Source organism: Lonchura striata, chromosome 24, assembly GCF_046129695.1.
Source record: "Lonchura striata isolate bLonStr1 chromosome 24, bLonStr1.mat, whole genome shotgun sequence".
Classification (NCBI taxonomy): domain Eukaryota; kingdom Metazoa; phylum Chordata; class Aves; order Passeriformes; family Estrildidae; genus Lonchura; species Lonchura striata.
In genome coordinates this window covers 2,046,981-2,068,778 of record NC_134626.1, presented here as the reverse complement: position 1 = coordinate 2,068,778, position 21,798 = coordinate 2,046,981, and the positions used below count along the sequence as shown (strand labels likewise).

The window sequence follows — 21,798 nt, the reverse complement described above, 5'->3', positions numbered from 1 at the left end:
AGTTTCTCACCCACTCTTAATTTGAGTTTGGAGTTTTTTAGCAATTCCTGGTTTGAGTTTTGGAGGTTTTTACCAAATCCTGGTTTGAGTTTTGGAGTTCCTCTTTTTGTGATATGTTTTGTGATATGTTTTGGAGGTTTTTACCAAATCCTGGTTTGAATTCTGGAGTTTTTTAGCAATTCTTGGTTGGAGTTTTGGAGGTTTTTAGCAATTCCTGGTTTGAGTTTTTGAATTCCTCACCAGTTCCTGGTTCTTCACCAATTCCTGGTTTAAGTTTAGCAATTCCTGGATGGGGACAAAGATGGTGGCGCCCACTGTGTCACGTGACATGGGACAAAAAGATGGCAGCGCCCACTATCACGTGATGTGGGACAAATATGGCAGCGCTCACTATGTCACGTGACACGGGACAAAGATGACTGCTACCACTGTGTCACGTGATATGATGCGAAGATCGCGGCGCCCATTGCATCACGTGATGCTGGACAAATATGGCGGCGTTCATTGTGTCACGTGACGTGGGATAAAGATGGCGGGGTGTCCACTATGTCGCGTGACATGGGACAAAGATGGCGGACCCCATGCGTCACGTGACGGGGCAAAGATGGCGCCTTTCGGGACAGGGTCGATTTGGGCTGGTTTTGGCGGTTCTTTTGTGGGCCCGCCGCACGCGCTGCGTGGCGGTGCTGCTGTCACGGTGCAGCCGCACCGGAGGACGCCGCGGGGGATTGATTTTGAAACGTGGGATTGCCGTCGGAATTTCGATCAGGCGTCTGGCTGGACGACTACAGCTTGGGGTCTTTTCTGAGGCGCGAGGGGCGGGGTAGGCGCAGCGACGCGGTGACGTCACGCAGGGGCGGGCCGGAGGGCTGTGGGGGGCAGTGCGCGGTTTCACCGGCAGGGAGCGCTGCGAGCTCGCGGGAGGCGAGGCGGGGTCGGGGTGTGCCTGCAGCGCGCGGTTTCACCGGCAGGGGGCGGTGTGCGAGGGGCGCTCGGTGGTGGCGGAGCGCCCGTTTGGAAATGTGGATGAAAAATTAAATTTTATAAGACTTTATAATTTTATCAACTTTATAATTTTAATAAAGATTTTATTTCTAGCGATGTGGACGTATGTTGGGATTTATTCTTTTTAATGGATATGCATACCTCTGAGAACTCTTGATCTTTTTTTATTACTTTTACTAATTTCTATATGTGTAGAATTTTATAATAGGTTAATGTATATTTATTTTGCTGATTTCACATTATATTCATAGTTATTTATATTTGTATTTAGTTGTTGTTAGAAAGTACAGTAAGAACTTTTGGGTTACTCTGCTTTGTTTGTTTTAAGGTTTGAGGAGTTTTTAAAATCTTTTCTCTTTTAGTATGGAAATTTGTATTTTTTTTTTTTAGTTTTGCTAGGCCTGCAGTCACTAGACTAAACAGTATATTTAGCAAACTTAAAGTGGTACATTTCACTTAAATCTAAATGGATTTTTATTTTGTTAAATATTTACTCTGTCTCATTTTATACAATTATATCCTTGTGATGTGATTAACTGTTGGTTGTATCATTATTTGCCTGGTGGGGTTGATGGGAGCAGCGGTGCCGTGGTTGCTGCATATTGCAGCTGGATTGCAATGGGTATATATGAAAAGAAAAAAAGACTACATGGCTCGTGCAGCAGTAGAAAATTTCAGGCTCCTGGGGAGTAAATAATTTTAATTAAATAATAATTTTCTTTAAATAATTATTTAAAGTATTTTTTTTTACTCCCACAGAGCCTGAAAGTTTTTTGAAAGTTTTTTAAATCAAGAAAGGAAAACAAACTTAGAAATAAAGATAGAAATAGAGATAAAAAAAGGTTAAAAAAAGTTGCAGTTAGAAAGAGAGAGAAAAAAATAAATAGGAAAAGATAGAGAGTGAAACATGAGAAGGGTTAGAATGAAAAAGAAAGAGTTAGAGTGACAGTGAAAAAGAGGGGGGGAAAAAGAGTTAAAGCTGGAGAGAAAAATAAATAAAGAGTAAAGTATAAACGAAAGTACAAACTATAGAGAGAAAAATAGTTAGAACTAGAGAAACAGAAAAAAAGAAATATGGGGAAATAGAGAAGCAGAGAGACAGAGTTAGAAACAGTGAGAAATAGAAACACACAGGGACGGACAGAAATGAAGTTAGAGATAGAAAAGTAAGATGAGAAGCAAAGGAAGAAATACAGTGAAAGAAAAATGACTAAACCACACCAAAGAAAGACAGGAGCCAAAAGTGGAGGGGGAGGGAGCAGGGGGCATCATTATTAGGGTTGATTCGACTTTATTGAATGAATTTTTAAATTTACTTCAGCAAAACACTTTGGAAACAATGGATACAACTACAAGTACAGATACAATCCATAGACACACTGGTAAAAGTCCAACTTGGATACAGAGCAAGACATGGAAATGCAGCAGCAAATGCAAATACAGGGCAATAGAAACCAAACACGTATTAACACAATATAACCTTTTTTCTATTTTAATTACATTTTGTTTTATGGTTAGAGGAAACCCAAAACAATTCCTGTGTTCCCATGACACCCAGGAAAAGGGAGAAGGCAAACCCCATCAGGTATAAAAGCCCTCGGAGCAGCTGCAGCTGTTTGGCTCCTCTGCTTTGAATTCCAGGGGAATAAAGGGATTGGAATAGAAGAAAATTCTCCAGGGAAATGACAGCGATCGTGTCCACAAGCCAGGGGCCGCCTCCTGAAATTCTGAATTTCAGGACGTGCCCCTGCCCCAGGCTGCTCCCATCTCAACCTTGGGTTGCCTTGACAATCCCAAGCACAACTTGCAAAATGACATCAGGAACCTGGGCTGGAGAGTTTTCTTTCCCCACGGAAAATTGGCATTTTTTGTGCTCAGGGGACTGTGGCCCTGAGGGGGCAGCCGCCTGCAAAAAATCCGAACGGCGAAGGATGTGCCCCACCTCAAACTACTGCTGCCCCGATAGTCCCAAGGTGTGAAAAACGCCAATTACTTGGGTTTTAAAAAGTTTAGTAATAATAAAATTGCTATAGTTAGAATAATAAAATTTAGAGTTAGGACAATTACAAGACAATAAAAAGCAAAGAATTGCGGACACCCGGCAGCGTCTGACCCCAGTGCTCGAGGGCTGTGTGGAGATTCCTCCCTGGAGTGGGGTCACCCCTGGAGGATGAGCCACAAAGATTTGATCATTGGACTGGGTGAGTAACTATTTCTACTTAGTAATTGTTTTTGCTGGCTTTGATGCCCTGGCTGCAGTGTTCTTCAGACGTTGTGCCCTGCTCCAGCAGTTACAGCTCCTGTGCCGGGCAGGGAACACTTCTGGGGAAGGACTTTCAGTCTCATTAGTTTGCATTAAATCAATCAAGCCATATCTAAGTACTGGTGGCCAAAGGTTTTACCACTTCCCTCTGAATCATCCGGCACTGGCTGGAGGTTTGTGTGAGCTGGTGGACTCTTCTACCCATCATTATTTCCCCAACAGAATTCAGCTAAGTAGGAGAGGTACATATGATGCTGCAATTCTGTGACATGAAGAAACAGCCTGCTACTGGAGAGTCCCAGACCTTTGCGTCCTCAGCCTCTGCAGGTCTGGCACATGGAAAGCCCAGAGGCACTGAAGTATCCCACTCAAGCAACCAAATGTTAACGATCTCTCCAAAGCCTAATTTGCCTTTGATATAGACTTAATTGTTTGCGACACCTACCGGGCTGGGGGAGGGCTATAAAATGGCCTACAACCATTGTCTGAGGCAGAAGAGAGCCCAGGAGCAGCTCCCTCTCCCAGTGTTCCTCACTCAGCACAAGTGACGGCCTGAGCATCATGCAGCTGGTGGCCAGCCTGGTGTCCGTGCTGCTGCTGGTGTGGAGCGCGAGAGCCACGGCGCTGCCCGGGGAGGAGGGACTGCAGAGCACCAGGGTGAGTGCAACATCCCTGGGCAGGAGCAGGTTAGAGCTAAGGAAAGGGACGTCAGGACAAGCAGGCTGTACCTGATGCAGCTCTTCCCCTCCTCTATATTCCAAGGCATTACAATTTGACGTGCTGCGAAGCCCCGGGCTGTTACTACAGCTTGCTGGCCAGCTGATTTAGGAAAGGCATCGGGGCAGATGCCAGAGAGATGGAATAAGTGAAGTCTGAGCTAAGTGAAAACTGGCAAAAAGGAGATTGGAGGGAAAGGGAGAAAACATTACTGAAAGGGTAGAGTGTGAGAGAATAAAGCAAAGTACTAGGGAGGGTGAGAAAAGATACATAATTGGTAAAATGATCACAGAGATTATATTTTAAATAGGACTTGTCGGAAGGACAAATGTTGAGTAGGAAAGTAACAGAGGAACCATAAATGAAGTCATTACATCAAAATAAAATTGCGTTTTCTGGAGTAGTATTCACAAGAAGAGTTATACTGACATAGTCCTGCTAGGAGAATTCTGCTCTGAACCAGCGTAGCTCAATGCAGTGGCAGAACTTACGGCAATATAATTATCGTAGCAACTGGCAAAACCCTAATATTATAATGGCCAGAGCACTGTAATAACTTTGCTTTCAGTGCTGTTTCCCTAAGAGGGCAGAGGGAATCCAAGCACAGCCTCATCACAAGCCCTGTTTTGCTTGCCCTTGCCCTGCCATCACTGCTGTGCCTCTGATCTCTGGTTAGTCACCCCACATAAGGCTGCTGTTATTCCAGAGAAGGGAGGGATCCCTGTGGTGGTTTCACAGGCACTAACTTCTTCTTTCTGCATATCCACGTTGTTTTTTCGGTCTTGGTGTTGGCTCCAGCTCACCCATCAGTGTGTTGGTACTTCAGGAGCAGGCTCACATCCCATTAACAAAACTGGCTGCAAGACAGACCCGTACACAGTTTGAGGTGCTGGCATTCTGTTAGAGATCAGGGCTCCTGCAGCTGCCTGGGATTAACCCTTCTGGGCATAACTGGAAACTTTCAGCTCTACATCCTTACAATAAAGAATCCAGTACTTGAAAAGTAAACTCATTTTTCTTAAAAAATAAGTTCCCTGTGCAAATCCTAGCTTCTGGAAAAAAAAACAAAAACAAAAAACAACAAGTTATAGAGGATAGTGTGGATTTTTTCTGTTACTTGGTTTCTTTTGTGTGGTAGCAGATGTAATTACTAGAGCCTAAAAACTGATTAAAAATATCCATAAACCTTCTGTAAGGTAAACTCAAGACAATTGCTCTGCCTGTATTTATCCATCTTTTGAGTTGCTTATGAAGTGGTCCTTAGCAAATGCTGGTGCTGCCAAATTGAGCAGATACAGAAGTACATGTAGGCATTTGTGAGGGGTGACGTGGAAACTTGCTTCCAAGATTCCCATCTGCATAGGAAATGGATGGTTTGACAGGAACAGATCCTGTCTCAGCTCAACCAGTACCAGCTGTCTCTAATAATGAGTCATAGAGACCAGGAATGCTCAGGCAAGAGGTAATTTCTCAGATTTGTTGGATGGAAAATTAAGGGAAACACGGTAACTCATAGCTTGTACCGGTGGAATTCCCTCAAGCTCCAGACTGCAGGCTCTGTTCTGCTGTGTGATGATGCAGCAATGGGATGGAGCTCAAGGGGATGGAGCTCAAAAGCTTTTTCCATCCCACCTTCACCCAAGGTCAGGCTATGGAATTACATCAGCTGCCTGTCTCCACTGATGCAATATTTTGTTTCAGATATTTGGAGTATCCCTCTCCCCATCAACTCAGCCCTCTCCTTGTTGCATTTTTCTCAGCATTTTACTGTGGGGTACAGCCCCCTTTGAGCTTAATTTACTATTGCATAGAGAATTGTGCCTCCTCCCTAGCCTTCCCAAGGCAGAGGCCAGGCAGTCAGGGCAGCAAAGAGGCAGCTTGGCATACACTGTAATTTAATTAGTGCCTCGGCGAGGACCTTCTCAGCAATTCAAACTTATTTGTTAGCAGCTCTTTTCCAGCTCTAACATGGCACATGAAGATCCAGCTGGCTGAGCTGGATGGGGATGGGAGACAGCAGTGGCCTCTGCAGCCACAGATCCCTGAGCTCCAGCGTGCCTCTGCCATCTCTTGCCTTTGGGATGCAAAGGAATGAGAAGGGAGCCCATGGGGGATTGTTTGCATGCTCTCAATCTCACCAACCACGGGGGACAAGCCTTCCACGCCTCACTGTGCTCACTCTCTGCCCACAGGAGCAGAGTACAGTGCGCAAGGACGTCGTCCTGAAGATGCTGGCAGGCCTGCTGGGCAGCGTGGATGCCGGGGCCGAGGCGGCCATCCCGGCCGTGCAGGAGAAGGCCAAGCTGGAGGAGGAGCAGGCGGCGCTCGCCCAGCTCTCACAGCGGGACCGCAAGGCACCCTGCAAGAACTTCTTCTGGAAAACCTTCACCTCCTGCTAGTGCCAGCCAGCCTGGCCCTGCCAGCCCGCAAACACCTTCCCCAGAGCTCATCTTCCTGCCCACCCAGCTCCTTGTCTGTGCCCTGCACCCCTCAGAATAAAGCATAGCGCCTCGGGGACATGTCTGTGCCTCTCTGTGGGGCAGCCACGGTGGGGGGACAGGATGCACACGTTTTCTGTGTAAATGAGCAGCCGTGGGGGGCCATGGCCATTTTGGGAAAGGGCTTTGCAGCTGTGAGGGGAGCCGTGCAGAGGAGGCACAGCTGTCTCTGAAGCTGCTGCAGCTGCCTCCTCAGCCTTTGAGGGACTAGAGGGGTGTGCAGTGAGGGGCTGTGCCTCATGGAGAGGATCCTCAGTGCCAGGCCCCGCTCAGGATAAGGTGCCGTGCCTCAATGGGGAGAGGATGGTTTGATTCCAGACATGGGCAAGAGCAGCTCCCCGTGCTCCTTTCCATGCCAGCTTAATGAAGCACTCAGGTAGTGCTGTGCAGATGTGGGGTGCAGGGGCAGCATCTGGGGAGAGAGACATGCCCAGAGCTTGACCCACTTATGATTTGCCAGCAGGTAATTCCAGAGAGGTTCCTGGGGTGCTTTTGGGTTTGCAACCAAAACTAAAATAATTATATAATTTGGCTGTAATACTGGGTTCAACTGCTGTGGCTCTGCTCTGGTTCACTCATGGTTTCTTGGTGTTTTCTCAACTTGCCTAAACAAACCCAAAATCAAACCACCTGGCTTTTCTTACACACCCTCTTGGGTGCCATTTGCTGCCTGGAGAGTAGCAGGGTATGTAGCTTTATTTCTTTGGGATTATTGAAGAGATTTTTGAACCCTTTATTTTTAGAACTAGCAGGTAGCACAAAAATATGGACAATAGATGTGTTTGAGTTCACAGGTATTTCCTTCTCAAGAAGACTGCTGAGTTCTTGGTGTCTCATACTGGCAAAACAAAAAGGTATGAAATTCAGTTGCTCTATTTGCTTCAAGTTCAGCTAGGAAGTTGAATTTCAGATCTGTATTACATGGCTGCGAATGGCCATATATCACTGAGCCTGTCCCCAGACCTGATGAGAACTGAAGGCAGCTATTTTTAATGGCTTCGTTTTGAGCCTTTACATTTTGCTTTTGCTGTCAGTGACCAGGAGGTCACTCCTCTCAACAGCAGCATTTTGGGTTAATCAGCAAGCTGGCTGGTTTTGTGGCAGTTGAGGTAGCTCTTTCCACTGTCCAGCTCTCAGAGTAATGAGTGGCACCATGGCTCTGGCACCTCGATGGGCTGCCAGCTGCTTTGCTCTGTGTTGCGCTGCATTTTCGGTGTGTCATTTGCCATAGAGATTTCTGGTTTGCAGGGGGACTTAGAGCCCTATTTTATTTTTGACTCCCTAATGAAAAGTAAGATAATTGCTGGGGGTACTCAGTGACTCAATATATGGGTAACAGGATATGGAGCTTCCTTGCTGTGTTACCTGAAGCACTCAGCCAGGATGCAGGGGGCCTGGGTTTGTGCCTAACACTGCTGCTGGCATTTGCATTTCATCATTACCTCATTTTCACTGTCTTTAAAATGGGATGAAAGCTCTTGCCACCCACCTTTCTTAAGAAAAATTATAAAAAAGACATGTGCTGTATAACAGCTAATTATGGCCATTATTATTAATGGCCTCTGTAACAGGACCAACCAGGATGCAAACACCTTAGAAGTGTTCTCACAGGAATTGCCTTATTATCCACCATTACATCTTGTCTGTGATCATAATGCTCAAGAAATTGTGTAGTGAAAACAAGAAACTCCCGAGTATGTGGGTGTAGGGATTGCCCCAGACAAAGCCTGTCTGTTCAGCGGGTTGTGAGCTCCTGCAGGAGGGAGGAATCTGACTGCTCTCAAGGCTGGAAGTAAATTTGGAAGCTGAGCTGCTCTTCCATCCCCACAGATGGCTCCTGTGACCACAGGCTGAGCACTGGCTGAGCACCAAGGGGAAGGCTGAGTTGCCAGTGCAGCTGCTGTGGACAGGGGCCAGCAGCATGGGGACAGCTGCTTTCATCAGCTCTGAAAGCAGTGTTTGAGTTGGACCCAATTGTGCAGTTTCCTTGGTAAGTCACTGTGCTGAGACTGAAGCGATGTGAGGTCCTGCCATTTAGTGAATGCGGCAGGATAAATCAGATCCAATGTGAGCGACTTATTTTCTATTTGAATTTTCACAAAAGAATTGTGAGACTTATAATGGCATATGACAAGTTAGAAGGGAGTGAGAGCCTGCTATTTCTTTTTTAGATGCAGTAGCCGATGCACTTTAGAGTCTTGTCTCAGCTCAGAATAATGTGTCTGTGTAAGAGCAAGAGCAAATACCCATAAGTTATCTCTGGGTTTTTTAAAAAGTGAAAAAGATTAAAAAGCAAAAAGTATGCTGGAAGGCAAACTTTTGAAGTCATCTAGCACACACAGTGCTGACCTCACCTAATCTGATACGTGGTCCAATGGTGGTATTCACTTCATTTTTTTCATTTTAAAATGTTTTTAACCTCAAGCTAGTTTATCACACTGCAGACAAGTGAAGAAAATATCATGGGGATTAGTTCAGCTGTGAATCCACAGCATATTGATACACAGGGGTAACCTGTGGGTGCATATCCTGTCCCTTGAGCAAGGTGTAGTAGTCCAAGATAGCTTCTGAGAATAGAATAAATCTCATTTACTCTGAGATTAAAGTATGACGGAGGAACTAGGGAGGCATTAATTTGAAATTTAGTACCCTCCATGGTGACTTGTCTGCACATGCTTTTATAGTGAAGGTCTCATTTGAATATACTGTGTGTGCTTTCAGCTTCAGACAAAGGAGAGAGTTGCAATCTGACAAGACTTACAAAGATCCTGTCTGTCTGCAGGTCTCCACCAATGGAATTAAATTTAGTGGGAACACAACTGTGCTGGTGCTCCTGTGCCTGTTGTTCTCAAACGATATGTGGCCCGTGAGGCACCTTTGGCATCAATTACAGCTACAGAAAATTGAGGTTAAACCTGGTATTGCAGGAAGAATGAAGCATAAGGTTGCACTGGCTGTCTTTTGTCTTATGTTGCTATTACACTTGGGTCTGCTCAGAAACACTAAATGCATATTTGAAAAGCAGTGAGTCCAATTACTTAAAAAGAAAATCTGTTTTTAAGGTTGATGGCATATGACCAATTAGATACAAACTGGGAAAAGAGTAACTGGGTTTGCACTAAAGGGGAGTTTTCTCTCCACTCTTGGGTGAATTCTGCTGTTGCTCTTGATCACCAATTAATGTAGTGGCTCACAGAATCTTTTCCTATGGGATGCTTTTGACAACATTCATCTAAGAAGTGGTTTAAATGATGAAAAATTTGACGACGTCCCTGTGACACAGGAGCACTGCTTCTGTTTTTATTTCCTGGCACTTTGGGCTAATTTGCCTTAAGCCTTGGGCTTGGTGGTGGGAGATGCTGATCCAAGAGGCCTTGCTCTGTGTCCTGCTCTAGCAATGACACTACACAAGCCTCTGCCTATGGCTCTGCCATACAGGCTTTTGTTGAGTGAAAGAATATCATAGGTCAAATAAGGTATTTGTTCACTATTTATTACTCTCTGTTCAATGACCATGTTCTCTGAGCTCTGAAAGCCACTCTTACCTGTGAAGTTGGCTTTAAAGATTTAACTTCAGCTACTTCTCTGAGCTCCTATGTTCACAAAACCCTCAGCAGCAGTGGGCTATAAATGGCTTTTCTATTCCATGAAAACTCAGTGAAAGGAGCTGTTACCTGGACCGTTCAGCTTCACATATGATATGTACAACACAAAAATCTTGAGTACAAATGGCTTGGTGGGAGAATGTCTGACACAGTGCATGTTTCCTGTCTTTGCTGAACCCTGATGGAACTCAAAGAGATTTGGGAGAATGTGACAAGGTGAATTTTCAGTGACAAGAAGGATTCCAGGGAACAAGAGGGAGTTGACAGAAAGATGTAGGTTTTGTAGATGACACCGGAATGACAGGAGTGGAATCAGAAGGTGCTCTTTGCTGCATCAATAAGGATTTAAGAGATGTAGCTTTTCCTCATGGATTCATAAGGAATTATGGTTGGAGTTACCACTAAGGCAGTAGATGATAACGTGTGGGTAGGTAAGAATCACTTTTCCAGAGACACAATGCAAACTGAGACCTGTCAGCATAGGGAGAACCTTCATTCTGAAGTTTCTGGCAGAGCATTGCTGCAAAACAGCTACTGTGGGTAAAGTTGCTTTTTATTTCATAACAATCTCCCAGCCTTTAAAGCAGGGAATATCTAGGAATCAGAGGACCTGTGTCATATAAGCTAATGGAGAACAGCTCACTGCTGTTACTCAGCTGCTGCAAGCCCTTTCCAGAAGCCTGGGAATTCAAGCAGAGGCTGTGCTCAGCTCAGGATGCTGAGGAGCAGCTGTACCCCATGCAAAGGGACAGCAGCAATGCCTGTGCTGAGCCTGTGAGCCTTCTTGTAACAGCTATGACTGATCCATGTCTTCCTCTCTGCTAACTCCAGCACCTTTGGAGCTGATGCAGCTCTTACTTTTACAACTGTGTCTCATTTTGCAGCTGAGGGAGGGATGTGCCAGATGAAAAAATGCCAGCATTTCAGTCCTTTCAGATGGAAGCTTTGGAGAGAGCTGTTTGAATCTAGATTCAAACCTTCCAGTGTTCTACTTTCCACTTGTGGAAATTATGTAGGGCTCATAGAAAGTCTCAGAGGAAGCATTTGGAAGGTGAAGGAAATATCAACAATTCAAATGCATGTCTTTCACCTCCCCAGAGAGTGTCTTATTCCTGAGCAGTTGACTGGGATGGATGATGGTTGTTGTCTAGCAGTCCCACAGTGCACAGGGGAATAAGCTGTGACAGAGGAGGGAGAATACTGTTTCTCTAGGCTCAGGGCATTCAGCTGAGAATGAGGAATTTCTATTCTAGCTGTACCGTAGGGACTTGGAGAACTCTTGTTTTTAAGCAATTAATGTTTAGTGTAAAACAAAAAAATAAATTATAAGCAATTTTTACAGCTGAGACCTTGTTGAACTGGGCTTAAGGCCAGGCCTACTTCCTAATGTAAGATCACTAGTTAGGAACGTTCGCTTTAAAAAATGTTTTACTGGGGCCGTGCTTGGCCGGTGTATTTTAGTCTCTTCTTGAAAGAGGGGAAGAAGCCAATGACTTATGATTGCAAAAAGCTTCCCACTCCTGGCTTGTACATTCCAGAAATTATCCAGGAGACATTGATCACTCAGATGATGGCTTTAGAATCCATCACTTTAGACACATGGTACATTTGGTCACTGTTGGTCCTCAGATCCTGTTGCTTTCACTATGACTTTATTTATATATTTAAATAAAAGGAGATTGTTTTGCTAGCACTGAGTGTACTGGTCTGCATTAGTTATTTGACTTAGCATGGGCAGCAGCTTAGTTAATATTGAAAGGGAGAGCATTTATGTGATACTGTTTTATACAGGGTTTTTAACCCTTCCAGTTGGGATAAGGCTCTGTGCAGGAACTCCCTGGTTTGGAGTGAAACTTGTAGGCCAAGACACGTCTCCTTTCTTGAGAGCTCTGCCTTTGTCCTTGGCCATGTGCTGTTAATCTAGTCAGAGTCCAATCAGTCCCATGAGGAGAGGTGGCTTCCTTGCCAGAAGCTGAGGTGCAGGTGCACAGACAGGGAGCTGCAGCTGTCTAAAAAGCTGTGGATTTGCTTTAGGAGCCCAGAGCCATGGGGAGCAAACAGCAGCCTTTGTGCTCTAAAATGTTGGCTTGCAAACAGTGCTCATCTTCATCCATGAACAGATGAATTTACCCACTGCTGGGAGCCAGCAGGCTGGAAAGTGCCTTATGATCACTCTTCCAAAAGGATAACTGAACCCTGTCCAGTGCTGGAAGGCAGCTTGCCATTCCATGGGAGAGAGGGCTAGAAGAAGAATGGCTGAGAAGAAACAGCACTGGTGACTTTCTGCTCCATTCCAAAATAAAAATGGTTTTTCATTTATATTGCAAACCTGTCTAAATAGTGTGTGACCCAGGGGCTGTGCAAGAAGGTACATACTCCTCTGTGGAGTGAGGGAAGGGAATGTCCTACATCCCTTTAACCATTTGGTCAGAGGCAGGTAATGGGAAATCAGGCCACCCTTGATGGGAAGAAGTTATGCTGTCTGACTCCAGATCAGAAGGCTTTATTAAAAGTATACTATAATACATTAATATACTATTTAAAGAGATACTTTGCTATTCTACACACAGTCCTGTTTCAATGTTTGGCAGCAACTATCAGCCTCAGGGCACTCAGCAAATTCTGGGCTGTGGGAAAATTCAGACCTAAGATCAGAATTGACTCTCCATTCCTCTGCTACTGATCTGAGCAGAAAGCCTGAAGTGGGATGCTTCTGAAGTATTTATGCCTATGTGAATCAGGGAGCAGCTCAGTCAAACATGGATTGATTTTTTTTTCCAAATTTTTCTGTCTCTTCCCTCTTTTCCAGATAGTATAAAGTCCACATCTATCTTGTTGATAGTATCATTTTAGCAGCTAGTAGGCCATGGGAAAAGTCAGTGCCCTCTTGGTTCTTGTCCATTAACTGTGCTTGTAGGTATTGCTGCTACACAAGTATTACTAGTTGTTATGCTAGTACTCTTCCCTTCACTTTTATTAAATGGTGTTTTCTGTTTGCAGTTTGCTGAATGTTTTTTTGGCCTTAGTTTTTTTCATGTAATAACTCCTGCTTTCCTGCCAGCACCAGCTTCACTGCCTGGGGTAATGACTTTTGGCTGTTGAAAAGGTGTCCATTTGATTACAGGGTATCTTAGGATAAATTTTCTGCATGTGGAACCCAACAGTCTGTTCCCTGCAGCAGATCAGTTTTCCAATTCTGTCCATTTTCATCTGAGAAGAGATGGACCTACACTCAGCTTTAATATAGCTGGGTTTTCACCCTCTATATATTAGGCCTATCTCCAAGTGTGGTGGAGTAGGAGTTTTGTGGGAAACCTAAATGCTGATTTGGAAAAAAGCAGTCTGCATGCAGGAGAATTAATGAAGCTTTATGTCCCATAGTGTTTGTTCTCCCGGTTGAATTTCCTGGGCAGTGTGAAACCCTGTGTGGATCCCAAAAGTTTAAAAGAAATTAGAATTATTTTTTTAAAGTGTGACTTTTTACCTTATGGCTGTTCCAGGATGGGCAGGATAAAAAGCAATCCATGCTTATGAAGAAGGCACGGAGTAGATTTTGGTCACCACAAGCATGCACTGGAATAAAATCTGCAGCTGAGAACTGGAAGACTTTGTATCTCTGAAACTGATGCCTGTGTGTACTGTAGTGTTATGTCCCCTGAGTATTTCTGTCCTGTTACAAAGAACCATACAACCAGACTCATCACTATTCTAAAATCATGTGATGTGCCCCATTATTTTGTTTTCAACACCTCCGTGCTCTGATGATGGAAGCAGCTACTTCCTGTAACATGCTGCTTGCATTAGCAGGAATTGTGGACCAGTTGTTCAGAGGGAAAGAGCATTGCCAGCTCCCCTTGCTCCCCAGGGCAGACACTGTCTGGAGCTACCTCCTCCCCCTGCCTGCCTTCCCACACAGCAGTGATATTATGGCTTCCTCCAAGAGCCTGCAGCCTTCCCAATCCATCCTCTCCATCTCTGCCTGCCACTGACTGAAGCCTGAACACAAGCCTGGCTTTTAGTGGTTGCTGTTCCAAGAACTCAGCAGGCTGAAGGGGGTGGAAGGGCGATAAACATAAGGGTTCAACATCCAGACAAACACAGCAGAGCACACGCAATAAATACATCCGCCCCCAAATGCAAATACACGAGGAGGGATTCCTCCCCCAAGGCTCACAGCAGAACAGGCTCAGACAGGAAGGCATCAGAATGAGGTGAGTGCAGTTACCTCCAGCTCTTCTGTCCACTTGGTTTCGTGCAGGGTCTGGAAGGCGTGAGCATGAGGCTCATCCTGTTTAGCTGTTACTGCAGCGACCCCACTGATACCTCCCAATTTTGCTTTCATTGTAAAGTTAGGAGGGTGTTGGACATGAAGATTTCAGCTAGCACTGAGTGACCTGATTTGGTATTGATACAGGCAACTAGGATGTGTGGCTTTTGGGGTATGATCCAAGTTAATGCTCACTCTTTCTTAGTTCATTTATTGTCCCTTTGACACAGGCTATTTATTTTGCTGGCTGTGCTCTATAGTGGAGTAAGGAGCAGCATTGTGCAACAAAAAATGTATGGAAGGATCACATCCCCAAACTTCCCAAAGGTCTACCCAAATCACAAGGAGAAAATATGGAATATTACTGTCCCCAAAGGATATTCTGTTCGCATTTACTTCACCCATTTCAACCTGGAGTTGTCCTACCTGTGTGAATATGATTATGTGAAGGTATGTGTGGGATGGGGTAACGTAGCAGGTGCAAGTTGTTAAAAACCCTGTTTATATGATCCTGGGCACATGCAGAATCAACGTAACTCTTTGTCAGATCTTGATTTTGGTCTACTTTTAAAGTTCAGGCTCAGCTGGTTTCTAAATTATGTGTTTATTGAGCCCCATGGGACCAGGAAGCAGATGTGGTTGTCACATTGGAGCATCTGAAACATGAAATGCTTTTGCTCAGAAAATTCTGATGCTCTTCTGTTGTGAAGCAAAACTTATGAAATTTTGTCCAAAACAATATTTGAGCATTTTGCTTATGTTACAGTGTTTTAAATTAAAAAGTAATGCTTGACACAGGTTATAATGGAAGACCATAAAATGTAAGTGATACTCTAAACAAGACACTGTCAGTCCATCTGAGCGGGCACTCACAGCAGCAGTTACTGTGGTGCATCTGCTGGCTAATGTGAGAAACAGCCTCAGGAAGAGGAACAAAGATACTGCTTTGGGGAAGTGTTTGGGTGAGCAGCAGTGTCCCTGAAAGATGTATGTGTTCTGGTCCAGGGGTCCTGTCACTGATTTGAGGCTGTGCTACCTCTGCACTCCTTTAGTTCTTTGCGTGGGCCTGATGTACAATAAGGAAGGAGTTGTGTAGGCAGGGAGTTGGCAATCCCAGTTTTGCATCTGATTGAACCAAACCTGGCAGCCTTGTTCCCACTGAGAAAAAACTCATTTCCATGGTTTTATATGGCAAGTTGCTCCCATTCCCCAAAAGTCTGTTGTTCTTCATGTACTATCCCTTGTGTAGGACAGAATATCCATTTCTGGTAGGTGTGTAGTACACAGCTCCCTCTTTACCATGCCCATCATAAACCCCATCTTTTGAAACATTTCTCCTGTGTTAAATGAACAGCTGGAATGCTAATACATGCATCACAGAGCGAGTCACTTGCTTAAGGACACCTTTTTCTATACATTTGAATTTGTCAGTGTGCGAAACCTTCTTACCCCAGTTGTCTCTGGCTTTACCAAGACCAGTGATTGTCCCTGAGAGTGCCAAGTTAACAAGAGTATTATAAACAAAGCATAGCTGGCATCAGACATTTGTGAGGACCACTGAAAGGAGAAAGGGACACAAAATTATGGTCTTAAGTCACAGAGAACAGAGGAAATCCTCTCTTACCTGGTCTTGGATGTGGACTGAGCTCCAGAAGCACTTTTTGAGAGCATCCAAACTTCCTTCCTCACACTGTTAAACACATGTTTTTCCATCCATGGCAGCAGGTTGGGAAGATCAATGCTATATGCTCACCTGCTGGATTTGTCCGTCTGTTTTGCAGCTGAGCTCTGGTGGGAAGACCTTGGCTATGCTGTGTGGAAGGGACAGTACAGACACTGAAGAGGCTCCAGGGAACAGAACGTACATCTCCGCTGACAACCACCTCACGGTAGTGTTTCGGTCTGATTACTCCAATGAGAAACCATTCACAGGCTTTGAGGCCTTTTATGCTGCTGAAGGTGAGAGACTGACCCCTCTTGTAGATGGAAGAGCCATGGCTCTGCTGGGGTTGGTGCTTCCCTGTGCTCTCATAGCCTGAGGCTGCTGGTGTGGGGTGGAAGAAGGTGGTCTAATTGTACAGAAGCAGATTCAGAGGGGCACAGTGACCAAAGACCAACCTCACAAAACACAGAGTGGCTGAGACTGAGAGAACATTTTGTTGTAATCTATTGTCTGCCTGATTCTCTGTTTTGCCCATTAGATATTGATGAGTGCAAACAGCCATTGGATACTAAACCACTCTGCAGTCATCACTGTCACAACTATGTAGGGGGCTACTATTGCAGCTGCAGGGTTGGCTACATACTGCATGAAAACAAGAGGACATGTACAGGTGAGCTCTTTCTAGATGAGGAGATACTTTCCTATCTACAACATCCACTTAAATCCAGTCCTGACAATAATATCAGAGAGAAAGCTGTGGGGTTTCATTTTCATTTTTTTGTACTCCCTGTGTGCCTGGTGCAGCTGGGAGGAGGTTCACAGGGTTAGTCAGGGCTGTGAGCAGAAGTCTTGCTTTGCAGAGGGGCTGCTCTTACAATTTTGGGTCGTAGTAAAATGCTGCACTGGCACTTGGGTTTTTGCAACTCCTTTCCACCTCTGTTCAGCTTTACGTGAGTTGAATGGAAAATCAAGAAATGTCCTGCACTTCCCACCACAGAAAAGCCTTCATGGATGCCAGTGCAGCCAGTCTTGCAAAACTGAGTATATCTTGCTCCATGGGTACTGAGATCCCAAGTATTCTGGATCCAAGTTAATAGATATGTTGGGAAGACTACCAATTGAGTTTTGAAGTCTAATGAAGAAATAATTAGACTGCTGCCCTGTAAGGACACAGGCCAAGAAGGAGCCTGTGGACGAGGAAGATGGTATCACTGACACCAGATACCATAATCCAGGCATTAAATGTCCAGGCATGGATCTCTTGTTGAGAAGGGCTGACAATGTGAGGTCTACCTTGTTGGCTGCTGCCTGGCTCTGCTCACAATTCATAACTAGGTAAAGCTTCTGTGGGGTCAGGTGTCTGCATGGATCTGCATGGTGATCAGCACCTCAGGATTCCCTTTGCAGTGAAACACATGCCTACATGGGGTACAAAGTTCCCCCTTTATGGGTGCAGCTTTGCCAGCTGGAGCTAAATACTGTCTGGAAAAAATCAACACACATACTGCTCATAAATACTGTCATAGCTGAAAGATAATTTTTGAGCTCCCCCATGCTGAAATGCAAAACTGGATCTAACTTCCAGTGCTTAAGGCTACCTTAGCATTTGCCTTCCCAACAACAGCCTATTACAAACTCTCTCCATCCATGACTGCCCGGGTCTGATTCAAGATTCAAATTCCTCATGTCTCCAGAGTATTGGAACAGACAAGTTCATTCATCCTGCCCTTCCTAAAGTGATGCCTTTTAGCACAAGCGTATGGATTTACTGATGCTGTAAAGCCATAATGTGAAGGAGCAAAATGGAAAGCAAAATGTGAACTAGCAGACGAGTAGCTCTGCATTGACCATTCATATGTGCACATTTATGCTGCCCTCCTTGAAAAGGGCTCTAACAGAGGGAGCTTCTCAGCAACAGTGAGGGGCTGAGCTACTTTGATGGTGGAGATGTTGGGAATTGCTGTGATGCAGCTGATGTGCCAAAGGTCTCTGCAGATCTCCTTCATGAGTTGAGGGCAAAAGCTGCCCCTGTGTCTTTTGGGCTCCTGTTTTTGCTGGCTGATATTGACAGGCTCTTTTTCTCCTTTGTTTTCTAGCAGGAGATAATTAAACATCTCCTTGCTTAGGCAGAAATGGAGACAGATGTGCTGGGAAGAGCTGGTTTCCTTTCTTCCTGACCTGCCTGTTGCAGTCTGCCCAAGGGCTGAAGGTTTCTCTAGCTCCATGAATTGTCCATGTGGTTCCTTGCCTTTCAGGCTTGCCTGCTGCAGACAATAAAGAGGCTGTAGCCTGCTGAAAGCCAAATGCAGCCTCTGGGACATTCATTTTTTGACATTCCCACATGTCACCTGGGAAAAAAGAAGGTAGATCAGGCAGGGACTAGTAAAAGACAAGCCATTGTAAAAGCCCCCTGAGCATCACAGCTACCTGAAGAGTCTTGAATTTCTTATCCAGCTCTTGTTGCTTAACCTTACACAGTTCTCAAACTGTAAGAAGAACAGGACTACATCACAACTTTGTTCCCCAATGCTCCTTTTAGATACCGTGTAGAGAAAAGGCATATTCTCCCAGCAGCCCTTGGCAGTAAGTAAAAGATTCACTGCAAAGGTTTGTCTGTTGTGGTCCTGAAGCACCACGCCGTGGTCAGAGTGTGCCAGTGCACATCAGGGTGGTGCTCCTTGTGACACTCAGGGTTAGGCTACTCGACATGAGCGAATCCTGCCCGTTTTAATTTCTCAGGCATTAAACACGGGGGTGCCCGTTCTCGTTACCAATTTCTGTCATTCACTGTAATCAGGTGTGTTCGGTGCATTAGATTTGGCAGCAACTGTCCTTTGCTAGGTTGCCCAAAGAATTGATCCTGTCTGTGCTTGCCTGCCCTTGCTGATGCCCTAGTGCCCTTGCTGCTACTTAGATTTGCTTCTATTTATGTTGGAAGATTTTATAACAGACTCAAAGATCAGTGTGGTGAGAATTTTTAATGTTCTTTCACTATAGATATCTCCAGGAAAGTTCCAACAGTAATACATTCCTGCTGAATGCAGTGTTTCAGACTATTTCTTAGTAACAGAGCTGAGTTTCTCAGCAGGCAGTTTTGGAAGATACTCCAGTCTGTTTGCTTAAAGAATTTTAAAATCACAGTTGAGGCGATTGTGGTTTGGGGAGGCTCAGGCTTACCTCGGCAGTTACTTTACAGTCTGTCTGAATTGATGCACATATTCACTAACCCAGAATAACTGATGTGAGAGTTAATGTATTCCACACAAACACTGGGGACCTGGATGTGTATATGGAAATGAAATGCCAAAATTCAATGTCAGTGTGAATGAAGTCCCGTCCTGCCCCAGGAAGGCAAATCATAGTGGTAAGGACTGAGCATGGAATTAAATGTGCTCCTTGGCTCTGGGGCTGAGCAGAAGGAATGCCCCCAGCCTTACCTGGACACAACTGAACTTTGACTTGGGATGTACTTACATGTTTAAGGCCACATGAGAATGGTGAAAAGTAGCCAGGAAGGCTTAATCCAGTTACAGCTGAGAGCTTTCTTACCATTCTTTCTTACCATTACCCCATCAATCAATGGATTTAATCTTCTGCATTGTATTAAACAACACCCAACTGTTCCATTTATGGTGCTCATTTGTGTTCTCTGGGTGAAGATTCATGTGTGGTGATGGATACTAGAAAAATTCCAGCCTGTGCCTTGTACCAAGCCTACAGTGACATGTTTGTGCAGGCAGGGGGACAGTTACCCAGCTTGCCTAATCTGCTGTTTTGCAATGGAGCAGGTACAGCCCTGTGGCTTCCTTAGATTTTCCTGGAGTACCTTTAGGCTGGTGAGACAGAACTATTTCACTCCAGACTCTCCATTTTAACAATCAGTTGCTATCTTTATGTGATGCTGATTTTCAGAATGGCAAGTGCTACAGGTGCTGTTTAACAGCACAGAGGAATGCTAACAAAATGGAAAATGTTATGTCAACCTCACAGTGTGACTGTAATTTCTATTATTGACCATAGATGTGTTAAATCATTTACTACTGAACGGGCCTTGGTCATGCCCGAGGCTGCCTACTGCAGAGTAATGCCCAGAACTCAGTTAAGCTCTCCATGAGGAGAGTAAAAAGCCAAACGTTCCTGTATTCCAGATCTCTTTGGAAAAACACGATTTCATAATTAACTAAATTGTTGCTTTTAAACTGATTGGCATTGTTTCTGACAGGAAGATTGAACCATGCTACAGCAGTATTTGTGAGGAGAAAAGAATCCCCTCACTGCTGAGAACAGGGTTGTGGATTGGATTTTTTTAATGCCTGAACTGCCAAATTCATTACTCTATAAAATTAGTCAAGATCCAAGACTGAGTTTTGGGAGAAACATTGTACAGTGTAATAGCATAATTGTCCCTCTTATCTTTTCGATTAGAATATCCATATATTCCAATTACCTTAATTTACATTCAGAACAAATGCATTTCCTCCTCCATGCCCAAATTCCTCAGCAATGCTGTCTCGCTTGATTACAGAAGTTTTCCAAGGGATGCAATCCTAATGAAAATTGTATTCTAAATCAAATATTCATTTGCAAGCAATTTTACCATTCCAAAACAATCCAGGAATTACATTTAGAATCATTAACTTAATTTAATCCATATGAGCACAATAATTCAGTATTTAGATCTCAAACTATTAAACAGCTTTTGCTGCCACTGTTTTGCACATCATGGACTGAGTTTGTAGATGAAGATGAGCCTGGAAAGTTTCCCTGTAAGTGGTGTTAACTACAGAGCAAGGAGAGTTAGGTGGCTCAACTGTGCATCGTAGTGAGGTTCTAACAGCAGCTTATCACATAGCTCATCTTTGAGGAATAAACTGGGAATTGTGAGAAAACACTATGAAGGTGGCCAGGGAGAAAGACATTTAGTTCACGAAGGTTATAAAAATTATCGTGTCCCCTTTGATAATGGTATTGGTTAGTGGAGCAAGAAATCTCAATCAGTACTAATCTTACACATACCTGTTTATCAGGAAGATCGACTGCAGATAATGGAGTGAAGAAGAAATGTCCCAGCAGCTGCTAGAAGTCCTTCAACTGTACAAAGCTGCCATCTGCCTACAGCATGCTTTATTTATTTCTTTTAAAGATGCAATAATCTGGTCAGAGAAAGAACGCTAGATAAGCTTTCCCATGAATCAGTCTGGGAAACTTTAGGGAGCTGGAAAGAATTCTAAACAATCTGCACCTGGTATTTGTAACAAGTTGTTTACTCCCAAGAGGTGTAATCTTCATTAGCCAGTGGTGACAGTGACATTACATAGCACTGAATTCTTGTTTGACTGCAGCTTCTGACTGAACACAGGTCCAACGAGAGCCTGCAGAGAACGACATCCCACCCCTCAGGTATGAGGTACCAGCTCCCTGCTCTGTGTGGGGGCATTTACTGGCCCTGTTGTCCCTTTGCTCCTACAGATTACTGCTGCACAGCCCATGCCTGGGAAGCTCCAGCTTTCAGCTGTAAAAATGCTATTTTTCTGAAGAACAAACTTTCACATGCAAAGTCCAAATACAGTAGACAACAGATTCTTGGAGCTAATTAGCACTGTTAGAAGAAGCTTTTTTTCCTACAATATTGACATCCTTACAATATACATAAACTTCCTCTTTCTTGGATTCTTTCATTAGCATTTCATTTGCTGAAGTAATGTAACTGAAAATGAAGTACCTATTTAGAAAAAATGAAGACTCAAAACACTTCATTGTATTTTCAGTGATAGTTTATT

General features: G+C 44.3%; 2 protein-coding genes and 1 long non-coding RNA gene across 5 annotated transcripts; 2 read left to right on the top strand and 1 right to left on the bottom strand.

The window, feature by feature from the left end:
* Positions 1-2,249: 2,249 nt before the first annotated feature.
* Positions 2,250-21,146, bottom strand: LOC116184404 (uncharacterized). The gene is made up of 4 exons (XR_013341144.1): positions 21,035-21,146; positions 20,466-20,565; positions 15,980-18,366; positions 2,250-4,842 (listed from the first exon to the last, which is right to left on the bottom strand). It is a non-coding gene; the product is annotated as an uncharacterized LOC116184404 (long non-coding RNA).
* On the top strand, positions 3,818-6,500 carry CORT (cortistatin). The gene is made up of 2 exons (XM_021529840.3): positions 3,818-3,925; positions 6,178-6,500. Exons 1-2 carry the CDS (start codon positions 3,830-3,832, stop codon positions 6,382-6,384), a joined length of 303 nt encoding a protein of 100 aa, XP_021385515.2. The 5' UTR covers positions 3,818-3,829; the 3' UTR covers positions 6,385-6,500.
* On the top strand, positions 14,248-21,146 carry MASP2 (MBL associated serine protease 2). Of its 3 annotated transcripts, none has more exons than XM_021529837.3 (5): positions 14,248-14,299; positions 14,586-14,805; positions 16,137-16,314; positions 16,557-16,688; positions 21,046-21,099. In XM_021529837.3, exons 1-5 carry the CDS (start codon positions 14,295-14,297, stop codon positions 21,096-21,098), a joined length of 588 nt encoding a protein of 195 aa, XP_021385512.1. In that variant the 5' UTR covers positions 14,248-14,294; the 3' UTR covers position 21,099. The 3 variants fall into 3 exon arrangements, with proteins under 3 accessions (XP_021385512.1, XP_021385514.1, XP_077644227.1); XM_021529839.2 differs by lacking the exon at positions 21,046-21,099 and adding an exon at positions 18,115-18,322; XM_077788101.1 differs by lacking the exon at positions 16,557-16,688 and having other exon boundaries at positions 21,046-21,146.
* Positions 21,147-21,798: the final 652 nt, after the last annotated feature.